We start from the raw sequence: 15,830 nt of genomic DNA, 5'->3' as shown, positions 1-15,830 counted from the left end.
GTTTCATATATAATGACGTTTTAGAAAATAAATTTGTTTCAAAATTAGTTTATTTTATACAAAATTTGTTTCATTCATTGTTTCTCATTATTTTATACAAAATTTTAATTTTCTTGATTTTTTATATTTTGCATAACTTTTTCTTTACCGGTAGAAAATATTTCATTTAGATAATAAGTCCCTAATAAGTAATGTTTTAATAAAAAATCACTGCAAAAGAAAAAAAAAAATTTCAAATCGCCAGTTATACAATTTTATGTCCTATCACTCCAAAGTGCAGATTAATCCTATGAAATTAAAAATAATAAGCAATATAACTCTTATATGTATATGATAAATTTCTTTTACGTTCACGTATATTAGTTTTAATGTGGATTTGAACTCTTCATGGTGGGAGGTTTGGAGTTTAGGGTTGATATATATATCATTTATCAATAGTTTACAAATTTGACGAGGATGATAACGGAATTAACCTGTATTTTGTGGAGTTCAAGGATAAATAGAAAAAATAGCAATTTTGAGAGTTTTTTTTTTTTTGCATAAACCCTTTTCCTAACAAAAATGTGGATTTTGTCAAACACATCATTTCTAATTGTTTTCCTTACTAGTTTTGTATTTCACTTTAAAGAATATTATGAATAAAATCCTATTGACGAATAAAAAAGATTGCATAGTATCATAATATATAAAGACTAATAAGTTTACTTGATTTAGTATACAAGATTCATCCGTATCACCGATTTAAGAAGAAAAACTACTTGATGAAACATTTCCCAATGGCATGTGGAAGCCAAGTCTACAAGCGTGCTATAATCAAAATTGACATTTAACTATCATTATCTATTGAGTAGCTAATATTGATATCTTGTATATATGGATTTTATAATAGTCATTACGATACGTTAGTCTGAACGCTTAGACTAATAAGACTAGTAAAATATCAATAAACTTAAAAAAGAATATAATTTTCAACTAATACAAAAACTTCAACCAGCGTGGTACAGTAGTCGATATCTAGGTTGAATTCTATATCCAAATAAATAATGATATTCTTGTTTCCGATAAATGATAAAAACTTTTAAGTTAACTGGAATCTAGTAAAACAAAGACGCATAAGTTTCAAGTAAAGCTAATAGCTTGAATTTAGTTTCATGATGAAGGGAAAGATGAATATCCCGAATTATAGTTATACCAACATCAACCCACTAGATTCTCTATTGTTGAAGCAGAGCGTCTCCTATCCAATCCACAAAACTGGCGAAGCAACGTATGTTAAAAAAATCAGTTCATATCAAAAGAGGGATCATAAAAAGTGCCAAAGTCATGTTATCGAAGAACACGTATTTGAATCTTAAGATAAAAAATCATCGAGAAAAAGCCTAAAAAACTGCCATCTATTTTTTATATGAACGTTTAATACTTCATATTTTTTTATTAGAAGAAAAATACTTCATTTATTTAAATTTGCTATAAAAGTATTCATTTATATAAGTGTTAGTAGTTTCATACTTACAGATTAACGGACGTTTATAAGCGTAACAGAATTATGTAACAGTGTTATATTTTAATCCCGTGTTTCTAAGTAATATATATCATTTTTCTACGCAGCACTTCGTTATTTATTATTGTGGTCTGGTGGTACGATGTTTTAGTACTTTGCTCGAGGGTCAGGTTGTTCGACTCTCACCCCCAACCCAATTTCAAAAAAAAGTTTCTTCTGTTTGATCGTCCTTCCGGTGAAGCTAAAGAAGATGATAACAGACTTTGCAGAGAGTTCTCTTTCTTGGCATTCTCCGGTGAAGCTGTGAGTCATGTAATTGTTGGAGATCTAGAGATTTGATTCAATCCTCCTTCGTCGGAGCTAACGAAGGATCTAGAGATTTGATTTAATTCTCTTTCATCCTCCTTCTCTTTTAATCCCAAAGCTACCGTTTGGCCACATGGAGAGTATCTTGTTCCTCTGCTTCTCCGATCGAACCAATATCTGGATTTAGCCAGAAGCTTCGTTTCATCAATGGAGGAACGAGAAAGTGGTTAAAGATCTGTTAATTTGAGTTTTCTTGAGCTCGTCGATCCGGTGTTGTTTCGGTTGCTAAGAGATTGTTCTTCGATTTACCATTGTTTCTAAGTAGAGAAACTCAGACATGTTGTTGTTATTATTGGAACTCGTGGCTCGATGTTGAAGAAAACAAAAAAAAAATTGAAAAAGGGTTTGTCTTGGGTGTCGAACCCAGAACCTTCGAGCAAAATATTATAAATTATACCACCAGACCACAACAATTAATACAATTAATTGCGTAAACTAATCATATATATTATTAAAAACGTGGGGTTCAAATTTAACACTGTCACATGATTTTGTCACGCTTATATATGTCCGTTAACCCGTATGTAAGAATCTACTAACATTTATATAAACAAATATTTTTTATGGTAAATTTAAATAAACGAAGTATTTTTTTCCAATAAAAAAATACGAGATATTAAACGTTCAAATAAAAAATAATTTAGGTTTTTTCCCAAAAACCATCTAGAAGTTATTAAACATATATATTAAACAATTACTGCTTAGTTGTTTTAGTTTTCAACCAAACAAATGTTATTTTATGAGTAAGATAGGAAGACTTTGCTAAACAATACTATGAGAATATAGAGTAGTTAAATATGTGCGTGGCTCTTACTTTGTTAGGTGAGAGAGCATTAACTGCTTACTTAGACGAAAGAAACTCCTCTTCTTGTTTCCTTTAGATGGGTCTATCTTCTATCTATATCCATACCATGCAAAACTCCTCTCATACACGTCATCGATGTGTAAAGCATTTTTATGTTCAAAGGTAGATTCCAAATCTTGGTCGGTCTAAATTTAAGATATGTTAAGGTTATCTAGAGCAATGCTTTTTGAAAATTTCGACTGCTTTTTATTAAAAAATGATCGTAAACAATACGGAATATTGACATAACAACTTAGAAATTTATTGGACAGACGTGTTGAATAGAAATGGTTTTGGCCCCATGAACAAACATTATTAAATTACAATCTCTGGATAGGTTTAGAACGTCCACTTTATGAACCCTGATTATGGTTAATTTCCTCAAATTTATATGACTAATCATATTATGCATCGTCTTTTCTTAATTTTTTTTTTCGTCTGAATTACTTCATATTATATTTAAATTTTTTTACAAGAGCCTTTCCCCCATACTTACATTTACATTCTATGAGTTACTACCAAAAAATCGAGGATCCAAAACAATCATCCGCAAACGACATATTTAACTCTCATCTTCAATCTCAAAACATTTAGACCTGAATACTGATTGAAGCCATTGAGAATATCCCGCTGCAACATATGATTGGCGCCGATCCTCCATAGTTACACTTTGAGCGATAAGGAACGCTCCTTTGTTAGCTCTTCTTATTTCCTTGTGTAACTTCCAAAAAGGAATCTGTCGAACACCTGCATGAATTAACCCTATTTGATATTTAATAAACAAGGAATTTTTTTTTCAATTTTTGATGTAAAATAAACAGGAGTTAATAAATACAACTATTTATTGTCAGTTATTTGTAGAAGACATTTATAAAATTGCTGATGGAAATTAAAACGTAGGTATGCACTGGAAAAGTATCTTTTAAAGACATTTTTTTTATCTGATATTATAAAACGTGGAAGGATATATTGTGAATTACAACTTAAGCGGTCGAAAAATAAAGATATTTCCAAAGTTTAAAACCCAAAATAAGGAAGCTAAGTTAGTGAACAACAAGAAGTTTCCGGAAGCATAAAACGAAATCAAGAGAAAAAAATATAAAGTAGAGAACTTGAACCCAAAAAAAAGGACGAACCCTTAAACTAAAAACATAGACAACAAGACATAATTTTTATACAACATATTAGTCTCAAGATGCAAGAATAGCCCTTCTCTCCAACCATCTGCAGATAAGATTTATCAAAGATGCCCACGACCAATCCAAAGTTAACATCAACCACCTCCTATCATGAAGAGAACCAATATCTAAAAATAGAACCAAAGTTTTCATAAACTGGTAATCAAGGACCCGAAACGCTTCCGAATGCAACGGTGATGACAACATCATTTTTATATAGAATTCTTTTTAGGACACTTAAATCATTTATAAAATTGGAAAAAATAATTCCTTTTTGAAAATTTTACTATAAGAATTTAAGAAGTTTAAAGACTGACGACTTAGTCAATTGTCATGCATCTTCTTGCAAATAATGGTAACGACCAACCTCATTTAACAAATTCTCTAATAAACCTTCAGTTCGAGTAGTTAGCATTTATTTCATTTGCTAGTTTTTAATATATATAAAGTTTTGAAAGTTTATAATTCGTTTTATTATGTGAAGTCAGAATTTAATATGAGTCACAATATTGTGGTTAGTACTTAGTATTGACATTTGACAATGAAAGGTTGTCCACTTTTCCTATAATATGAATAGCTCGAGTTTTAGTTTGAAGTATGATGACGCAAGTGCATGCATGATTAAATGCACTTTGTAGCATAATCAAGATCAGATCTACAAAGATAGACCACGACAGTAGACTTCCAAGATCCAATTAATCTATAACTAATGGTTAAGATATTTTTTGGTTTTAATTAAATTCTAAGAAAACAATTATAAATGCAGTTAAAGCAACATAAAACCATCATCACCATGATTCATCTTAAAAACTACGACTGACTTAGCATGATTAGAAAGAGCATACACAATAAATAAGTAAAAGACATAACTGTTTTTTTTTTTGGACAAACAAGTAAAAGACATAACTAAAAGATAAAGAGTTTCACAATTTCTTTTCTATGTGTCAAGTAAAAGTAGAAATCTTCATGTCAGTAATACAAAACACAATTCCAAGAGTAGTATATTCATGACTATATGTCTATATCTGTTCTTGGTAGCGTTGACTAGTGGATTCTTTTAAAATACATGTATCGTTAAGTTCTCATAATTCGTTTATTGGGAATTGTTGAATGTTTAAAGACGCCATGAACATAAGGTAGGACAGGACACAAAGGGGAATATTATAACGATAAAAGAAAATATATGTCGACCCACACACTAATTGATTAACAAAAATCAATTAAAAAACAATATATATATATATATATATATACTAGCATTAATACAATTAAAGGTTGGTTGTGAAATGATTATGAAGATATATAAACCATGTTGATTAAGAGGCATGTGAATGTATTATTAAGGGTCGCATCTTTAACTACCTGCCTACAAAACACGGCTTCCATTTCAGGACATGTGCTCCCTTTACTTCTTTTTTCTTCTTGCCTTCTTTCTTCAATTTGCTATTTTACTGTTATTTATTTATCAGCATGTTTTATATTTTATATATATTAAACAATTTTAAAACACCTGAAAAACTTTTACTAATTATGTATATAAGTTATTTTATTTGGTTTGACTATGAAAAGACTAAATAAAAAATTGTTATACATCTTGAACATAGAAAACAAGAAACTTTTATTTTTGCTCAATAACTTCATTTTAAAAACATTAACAATTAACTAATTTGATTTTATTTGTTGGACCATCATTTTGGATTTACTGCACGGTGGTCATGTGGTCAGCGAAGATCAATGATAGATAGGAGTAATATACATAAAACAGTTAATGAGTTGTTGTACTTTGTAAATTTGTAATCATTCATATTCGGTTTAATTATAATGAATACTACAGTTTCCTTCTTTAATTATGTTCTTGGTCTAAGAAACGAATCTTCAGCCTGGGATACCGAAATTGGTTGTGATCTCTTTCTCATATGGGCTGTTAAATTCTCTTAACTCTTAAGTCATGTGCTTTGTTCTTCGAATGGTTTAAATGCAGTATACGATATGCGACTGAAAAAATTTTGGACGTAGGCTTGCTTGCACGATAAATGCGTTTGGACGGATCATTTCGATAAACAGTCACGGTAACGTCTTTAATTTTGGTCTTTGACATTACATAAGTGTGGTCACAATACCTATTATTACATTACTTTTTATAGCTTATAGATTAAATGATTTTTTTTTTGGGTTTGAATGTTTAGAGATGGATAATATATCTATATATTTTCTAACAAAAGAATGACACAAACACATACATGTATATGAGATTTGATGAGAGATATGAGATCCGAAGCAAAGAAAAAACAAGTTGAAAAAGGAACGATAAAAATTTAATAATTAACAAATAAAGAAGTATTTAGGTTAATAACAATTTCTAAAATTATAAATAGAAAATACTAGCAAGAATATATAAGTGAAAATGTAACATGTTAGTATTTTTTAAAATAACCATCTAAAAATATACTTATTTGGTATCTCCTTATATTAATAAGCCAACATTTAATACGATAAAAATTTGGATTAAGATATCTATATGAAACATGACATAGAAAATGACATATACTATACAAAAACTGGTATGATACACGTAAAACAAGTATAAAAGGTTCATTACGTTGGATGTTTACGTAAGAAAACAATATGTAACAGAAAATTAATTATTGGTTCCATAGAAAAACGTCAAATATTCGGAAAAAATCTTTTGTATTTCATATGTCTAGGACAAAATATCCTCTTGTCATTTATTAAATTGAACATTTTTTGTTTACATTTTTTTCAATTATTAAATGAAATTCGTCATTTTTCATAAACTAGTACTACTAAATTAAGATATTTCTAAATAGAGTTAAAAAAAAAAAAACTTTTCTTCTTAATTTTTCGACATTCGCGCCATCAATAAGAAATCCCAAGAAATTAAATGCACAATCCAGCTACAGTGTATATATTTTATGCTTATATATCGTAGAAGAAGAAGATGAAGAAGAAGAGAGAGAGACCAGACTTGGAATCTGGACAATAAAGAAAAAAAAACATTTTTATATTAAAACTCTACAGATCTCCCCATTCTGAGATGCAGAGATAAAATAACAACAATTGAGAGAGAGACCAAAACCATTAACCATAACAAATCCGAAACTGTCACCACCGTTTCCTTTGTCTTCTTCTCTCTGCCACAATCTTTCAATCTTTATCTTCTTCCTCTTCTTTTTCTTGGTTTTGTAAATCTCTCCATCTTGGGAAAAACAAACAAAAAACACACAACCCAAGATTTTTTTTTAATATACGGCTATGGGTACTGGTTGGCGACGAGCATTTTGCACCACCGCTCCTAGAAACAGCGACGCTGCAGCGCCGGATCTTGACAAGAACCAAACCCGCTACAATCTTACCCCAAGTCCTAGCCCAAGAAGCTGCGTTAAGCTAGCTTTTCTCTCTGGTGGAAGTAATCCTTCGACTCCCCGACTGAGTTCTAGTCCGGGCCTACGTTGTCGGACCAACGATGCCGAGACTCCGACAGCGGAACATATCCCGACGCCAAGATCGGCTACAAAGAGTCCAAGACTGTCTTTGGCCGGTAGCTCTAACCCTTCATCGCCTCGCTCGCCTTTAAAGCTTTCTCTGTTTCGCAACAGCTTCAAATTCAGAGTAAGAAACATATTATCAGCAACAAAGAGAACTCAGATAGATTTAAAGTTATGTTTTCTGATGATTTTTATTGTTTTTGTTTGTTTGCAGAGTAGTTGTGGGATATGTTTGAACAGCGTGAAAACAGGGCAAGGTACGGCGAAGTATACGGCGGAGTGCTCACACGCATTTCATTTCCCTTGTATTGCCGACTACGTACGTAAACACGGCAAGCTTGTTTGTCCTGTTTGTAGTTCTATTTGGAAAGATGCTTCTCTCCTTGCTCCTCATCGGAATGCAAATGAGTCTCCCCTCGACGACTCTGTTGTAGTCCAGGAGAAGCGCGTTGTTGTCACGTCTTCTCCTAGAGCGAAACCGAGGCCAAAGCAAAGTGACTACTCGAGATTTTACGACGATGATGAGCCTTTGCTTTCGCCGAGGTTTGTTCCTATACCTGAAGCTGATGAGAATTGTGGAGGAGAAGAGGAAGATGACGTGGCTCAGTTCAAGGGATTTGTTGTGGATCCGAACCCTTCTTTTGCCGTCAAAACTCATGAGATTCCAGCTAGTGGTCGAGATTTTGGAAACGTGCAGGTGAGTTTGTTACCTGAAGCTGCCGTTGTCTCTGTTGGGTTTGGCTACGAGACTCGTGCAGTGGCTCTAACGGTGAAGGCGCCGCCGCCTTTAGCTGCTAGAGGCGGGGTAGGACGTAGGCTTTTAGATCCGTCTCAACGTGCGCCGGTGGATCTTGTGGTTGTAGTTGACGCAGGTGGAACAATGAACGGTGCGAAACTTCAAATGGTCAAACGAGCAATGAGGCTTGTGATAGCCTCTCTTGGCTCTTCTGATCGGCTCTCAATCGTTGCCGTTGTCACGACTGCTCCCAAGAGACTTCTCCCGCTGAAGAGAATGACGGAGCACGGCAAACGCTCAGCCGGAGCAGTGGTTGATGGGTTGCTTTGTGGTCAAGTTTCTAATACAAGCGACGCTTTTAAAAAGGCGTCGAGAGTTCTTGAAGATCGTAGGGAGAGAAACCCAGTTGCGAGCATCGTACTTTTATCGGACGGTCAGGGTCAGTCGAGTAAAGTCCACACAAATCAACGGTCTACAATAGCCCATGTGGGATCAACACGCTTTGCCCACATTGAGATCCCTGTTACTGAGCATGGCTTCGGAGAGAGTGGTGGGTGTAGCAATGCCCCTGCAGAGGAGGCTTTTGCAAAATGCATAGGAGGATTACTTAGTGTAGTGGTTCAAGATCTCAGGATCCAAATTCGAGTTGGATCAGGATCTGGACCATGTGAAATCTCAGCCGTTTATCTATGTAATGGAAGGCCTACGTTGGTGAGTTCTGGTTCCGGGTCAGTCCGGCTTGGGGACCTCTACGCAGGGGAAGAGAGAGAGCTTCTAGTAGAGCTTAGGGTCCCGTCAACAGCCACTAGGGCCAACCAAGTTTTGTCAGTTAGAGGTCTTTACAAGGACCCATCGACACAAGAAGTTGTGTATGGACGGGACCAGTCTCTACGCGTTCCCCAAGCCGTTCGATCATCATCTTCTCCTAGAATCGAACGGCTTAGAAGCCTCTTCATCGCAACTCGGGCTGTTGCCGAGTCACGTAGGCTCGTGGAGTATGGAGAATGCACAAGCGCACACCACTTGCTTACGTCGGCGCGTGCGTTACTAGGCCAGTCAGGAACCGCGGAGGCAGCGGAGTACATAAAAGTCGTGGAGGCAGAGCTTGTAGAAGTTCAGTGGAGAGGACAACAACTAATGGATTATCAAAGCCAGTACCAGCAGCAACATATCCAACGGCGGAGAGGGAGCGAGAGAGAGACGAATACGGCGATGATGCTGATGGATGAAAATGGTGAGCCGTTGACTCCAGCGTCAGCGTGGAGAGCGGCTGAAAAGCTGGCTAAGTTGGCTATGATGAAGAAGAGCGACTTGCACGGCTTCGAAAACGCTAGATTTTAAAACGTTATTAATTTTTTGCTTACAATAAATAATTATTTAATTCTGATAATACAGAGGAAAATGTGTATTAGTCAGAGAGACTCAGAGTGTCATAAAATAGCAGGCGGCACATTACTTTTTAATTGTTTGACATTTTGAGTTTGCGCGATTTTCTAACAACCTCTAATTTGTACTTTTGTAGTAAACTCTATTTCACATGTGTGTTATGTGGATTCTTTTAGCAATAATGTTTTCCTTTTGTGAAGTTGTAAGAAAATATTAGAAAAAAACGATCTTGTGATATTTTTAAGAGAACTACTTACTTTTATATTTTAGTTTAAATGTTTTTTTACTTTTCGTTTACAAGTTTTTACAATAACCTTTTGACATTATATGAATCACATGTATATATAGATTTTTTTTTTTTTCTGTTTGAACCTTTCAAAAGGATTTCGAATTTTTGATGAGTCTTACAACCCTTCAATATGAAATCATATCAACAACTGATTATAAATACATTATACATTATTTTGTGATTAGTAAATTTCTATAACTCTAAACAAATAATAATCAATTATAAGTTTTAAAGATTAGAATTCATCGTTAATAGTAATAAAAATGTACTGTATTAAAAACTTTAAACAAGTACAGTATTTTTTTGAGATAGTTTTTTTTTTCTTTTTTTCTGAAAATTGAATTAATAAAAACATAAAATATTAATTAAATACTACTGTAACTATATTCATTATCATTTTAGGAAATTTTTTAAAATTACCATTTTTGTAAACCAACATAGCTTGTAAAACCGACTATTAATTTATTTTTTTGTTTCATCCTTAGTTTTCAGATTACGTTTATGTTCTTACTAAGCATGCTTAAGTTTTAATCCGAAAGGGTGCACACACAAAAAAAAAAAAAAAAAAAAATCCGAAATATAAGAAATTTGTGTGGGTTGTTTTGACCGATTCTTTTGAATTTATGAAAAAAATAAAGAAAGAAACCATTGCGTCTCTGCGCATTACTGAAACAAATTTGTGTAGTTTGTGTGTGTTCTTATTCATTATGATCCCGTAACTTCGATTCAACAGTGCTACCAAAAGTTACATTAGCGACGTATTGAACACAAATCATATATAAATGATAAGATAATAAAGTGAAAGGTGAATTAGGATTTGACCGACTGAGAGAGTTGAAGTTAGGGGCTAGATCATAATTGAAGCTGGTGGATGAATGATGACTTTGAAATCATGAACAAATAATTCCCTTCTTTTATTGCAGTTGTTGGTTGTTATTATTACTATTATGTTATTAATAACATTGTTCATCATCATTGTCATTTGTCATTATGGTTAACACTTATAAACATAAAAAAGAAAAACTGGTTTCCTTAGATTTAGATACGGGAATGTTGTTATATTTCCTAATTGCCTTTGACATTTGAATCTTTTGAACTTCTTTTTACTTAGCATGTACACCTTTCATTTTATAGTTAATCTATATAATAGTAATAACAATCTGAATAAATGTTATCAACAATTATAATTTTTAGTCGTACCTTTCCATAAAAAAACAAATTATAATTTTTTGAAAAATAATTTATACGGTTGCATCGGTGCATTGTAAAGTTATGTCTTTCCACTATATTTTATTTATATTTTCTCATCACTACTTTATATTTTAATAGTTGTGTCTATTCAATATTCATATCTTTCAAACTCTATATATATTGTCTTTTTCGTTGAAACATATTTTCTGTTTTGTTGAATCAAAATCATTTGAATATTAATATCCAATACACAATGTTATTCTATAATCTAACTAAAGATTTTTAAAATGATTATAACAATATAGAAATATCAAATACAGTTGTAAATATATAATTTAGAGCTGTGTCAATTTATCTTAAATCTTTGTAGAATATGTATTTTATTTATAAAAGTTGTGTATTTTTACTATAATTTTCCTTGATACATCTTCACCAAAGATTAAATATATTTTATATTTATAATTAGTTTATTAGAAAATTACATTTAGTCATTACAAGTTACAACCATTCATTCAATATACTCACTTAAGATCACTTTGTCATTACAACTATTTGTTCAATATACTCACTTAAGATCACTTATGTATTGTTTTTGTAAATATTTATTGTTATAACCGGTAGATATTGCAATATTTAGTTGGTTAATATATTCCTCTTTTCTTGTAATATTTATTTAATAATCAAATTCAATATTAATATATGCTGTAGTTAAATAACATATATGGAAAACAAAATTCTAGCAAAAGTGTTCATATTCGCATATGCGACAATAGTTTTGCCATAATTTTTTTGTTTTTATCATCCCATCATGCAACAAGGATATTTTGCAAAAAACACGTTGTAATTCGACAAGGGTATAAATTTGATGTAGCGATGATTTATGATAATTTAGAATTGCAAATACACGTTGTAATTCAACAACAAGTTTGCTGCAAAATAATTGTAGCATTGATACAACAAATTAACAAGGAATTGATTTATTGTAAACTGCCACATCTATGCATTAATTATGAATTTGCAATGCCTAATTAGCAACATTATAAAATCAAACTAGATTCGGATCCGCACGTACGTGTAGGGTTTGATTTCAAAAACTAAATTTGCTTTATAATATATGAAGTTATGTTTGTAAATGTATTTTTCTTTTTAGAAATGTTATCAACATTCAATATCCATATTCTACCAATTTTGTATTTGATTTTTTTTATTCGGTTTAGACAAAAGAATGATCGGATTTGTTTATGTTATCAACAAAGATAATCATATTAAAAAAATGGTAAGAGAAATGTGGTATGTTATTTTGGGACAGTAAATACGTTACATTCCTTATATGTTAAGTTTTATTTAATCTTGTATATTTTAGTCCAACGAATAAAGAATATGTAAGAGATTCAAACATGCATATATGTACGAAGTTTTATTAGTAGATATATTTATTTGATATAGCATTTATAACACAAACTTATATTGATTTGCATTCATCAAGTTGTTATCATTTAGATTGACATGATAGCTAACCCGGATCGAATGTGATCAGGGTTAGTGATCAGCAACTATTATGTTAAACTTGATAATCCACAAAAAACATATGCATAGTATTTACATATAAGAGATATATTGTGGGAAGTGTTTTTAGCTAAGTGGTTACAACACCATCTCTGCGACCGATCTCACCAAATTTCGATTTCGATAAATCGCATTATCCCGTGTAGTTGGGATTGACTATAAATTGGACCTTTGTCGATGACAAATACATATATTGTATACTAAATTAGGTTTATGTCAATTCAATTTTAACCAAAAATTGTAAATTTTACTTGCACCTTAAAATTTATGAGCATTAATTAATAACAATATAAAAAAATTATTAGAATCTTAATAGTTACTATTATTTATCTATTAAATCTATCCTTAACAATAAAAATTTGAATTTTTAACTTAGGAAACGAAGATCCCTAAAATTTTCAATTAGTATATTTTTGAATTAATAATTTCGGAAATTTATGATATTCAAATTTTTGAGATACTAATGAATCTAAACTCCAAATTTATAGGAGGAATGTGCTACTTTTAAAAATATTAAATTATGGTTAGATTATATATGACAATTATAGTAAATGTTTTTATAATTGAAAATATAATAGGAATTCATATTTGTTTTTACTTTTTTTTTTCCATTTGTTTTAGTATGAATTAATTAGTATAGCTTCGTTTATTTTTTTAAAAAAATAAAAATCTAGTATATTAATTGACGATTTGTATTTACTGAATAATATTAAATTAGATGATCGTGTTTTAAAATATCAAATAATATAATTCCAAAATTAAATAAGTTGGAATATATACAATATCAATCTTAATAACCTCAATTGTTATGGAAACTTTAAAAACAACGTTTCTAAATTTTGGCTAGTTATCAAGTTATTGGTTTTAATTCAATTAGTTTATAAACAAAGATTTACTTGTTTATTTGACCAGATCCAGCGGGTCATAAATATTCTACGCTTTAGTCAAATATTAAACAGAAACTGTGAATTTACAATTTTAAAACAGTTTTATAAAATATATTAATAAACAATTTATCTTTTGTACCACACATATATATCTTACACTATGTGTGGATAGATGCATAGATCTACTATGATTACATGTTCTTTTCATCTATATAGAAACAGTAAAATTATTCACAAGTAAAGTAAAGATTAAAGTCCCTTGATTTAGTTGATTATACTACTCCGTTTATGACCTTGCATGCTCATCTTTCACACCTTCTATTCTGCTATGTCAATTGTAAATAATTTTTAAAGGTCTTTCAATCATGCGGTTCAAAAATCTGCTTAGACTATATATATTATTTACTTGAGGGTTATGTGTCAACAATAACATTATATTTTATTATACCATATAATTTAGAGACTATATAATATATGAACTTAATTTATTATTAGTGTAGTGACTTACCTCTTCAATTGCTAATAATAACTTAATTGTTGCATCTTTTGCTTTTTTTTTTGCTTCTAGATACTCACGATGTCATTGGGTTAATTTATCTGGACGAAGATCTGAAACAAATCAATAAGTTATGTGAGAAAAACACCAGAAAATATATTTTAATTTTAATGGAACTACAGAAACATCAGAAGATATATTTTAATAGAGCTACATAAATGAATCTGAGTAATCGGTTTGTCAAGTAGTATTTATACAAAAACAAATAAGCTGTCACAATTTAGGTTTATAGGAAAATATTTCATTATTAAAAATATATATTTTTTAATAGTTATGGTTCCTAAAATTACTCCAAAAAATTTGGTTAGTAGTTTATATAAATAAGATAACAATTACTAATTTTTAAAGTACATTTAGAACTATTATCAATACAATTCGATAAAGGAAAATGTTTGTTATACTTGGTAGACTGTCAATATGACTGTTTACATATAAAGTAAACATATTGTTATTGTTTTGATTTTTTTATATTTAATTATATTAAATTGATTTGTTGTTTCCGTAATTATCTCACAGTATAAAATCCAATCAAATAAGTTTATATATATATATATATATATATATAATTTCGAATTTAAGTTTTGATTGTTATGGAAACAACTTTAAACAACTTTCTAAAATATTGAGTAATTAAAATGCGATTACCTTAATTATTGAAACTGATACGATTTATTTATGATGCATTATTTAGGAAACTTCTTATTTTATATTTATTTGGATACATTTATGATTTTCTTGGCTAATATCTGTTTGGCTCCACAATTCCTTATTAATTGATATTTGTTTGGCTTCAAAGATTATACATATCCTAATTCTGATTTCAGTGACATTTCATTATAATAATGTCTAACCCTATGTCTTTTTATTTAAAATGCTTCCCTTTTAATAGTATAGATATTGATCTTTTGCGATAACTTAATATCTTGCAATATAAATATTTTCTTGTAGTGAGGAAGGCAATCCATTAGCTTTATTTGGTTCTACTACTAAAGGTGATATCTCTCCGACTTATGTTCAGATCTAGCCAAACAGTGATTTTACAGAGAAGAATATGAAAATTTTGGCTTATCCTGCTTTTCAAGCAACACCAGTTTATAAGTTTTCCAATGCAAATTTGAAAATGTTAGATATATCTATTTTTAGGGTTAGGAGGTATAATTTGATCCTAATTCCTTAATGATCTACTTTAAAAATGATGAATATGAATGTATCTCTAGATAATTTTGTTTTATGTGTCTATACTATCTTAGTATCAAATCTATTAATTTCTATAAGTTTAGCAGATTAATTATATATCAGCCTCAAATATCTCACAACTAAGAGATTTATTGCTATCAATAATCGAGTATATTATATCACTCCACAATAATCAAATAGAATCCAATATCAATCATATATCAATGAACAATATTTGTACTGTCTGATCATGTTGCACATTTTTCCAACTGCAAAGTAGCACATCTATCATGACTTAGTAAAGATCATTTTATAATTTTAACCTGCGGACTAGTATATATTTATATATTTTAAAAAATATTTTAATAATTTATAATTTAGGTTGTATTTTATGTTTGTTTGTGAGATTTTTTTTTTTTTAATGAAGTCTATTTTTTTTGGGTTTTGTGTCAAACTTTTAAGGAGATGGTAGAAAGTTTTTTTGAAAAATAGTTTGTATCTTTATGATATTTTGTTGATTTTAGGAACCTTATTAATTTGGTAGATAGATGTAGAGCGAATTTAGTAAATTTATAGATATTGTCGATTTTATGAGAATAATCTTTATTGATTTGGTCAATGATACGAAAGAGCTCGATTTAACGATAT

General features: G+C 30.5%; 1 protein-coding gene across 1 annotated transcript; it reads left to right on the top strand.

Annotated features, from left to right (window-relative positions):
* The first annotated feature begins 6,686 nt into the window (after positions 1-6,686).
* Positions 6,687-9,696, top strand: LOC104724176 (E3 ubiquitin-protein ligase WAV3-like). Its single transcript, XM_087484802.1, has 2 exons — positions 6,687-7,519; positions 7,610-9,696. Exons 1-2 carry the CDS (start codon positions 7,163-7,165, stop codon positions 9,470-9,472), a joined length of 2,220 nt encoding a protein of 739 aa, XP_087340928.1. The 5' UTR covers positions 6,687-7,162; the 3' UTR covers positions 9,473-9,696.
* The last annotated feature ends 6,134 nt before the right edge of the window (positions 9,697-15,830 follow it).

The sequence above is a fragment of the Camelina sativa genome, chromosome 2 (assembly GCF_030686135.1).
Source record: "Camelina sativa cultivar CO46 ecotype springtype chromosome 2, ASM3068613v1".
Lineage (NCBI taxonomy): Eukaryota > Viridiplantae > Streptophyta > Magnoliopsida > Brassicales > Brassicaceae > Camelina > Camelina sativa.
The sequence above is the reverse complement of the archived record's forward strand: the minus strand, read 5'-3'. Positions and strand labels throughout refer to the sequence as shown.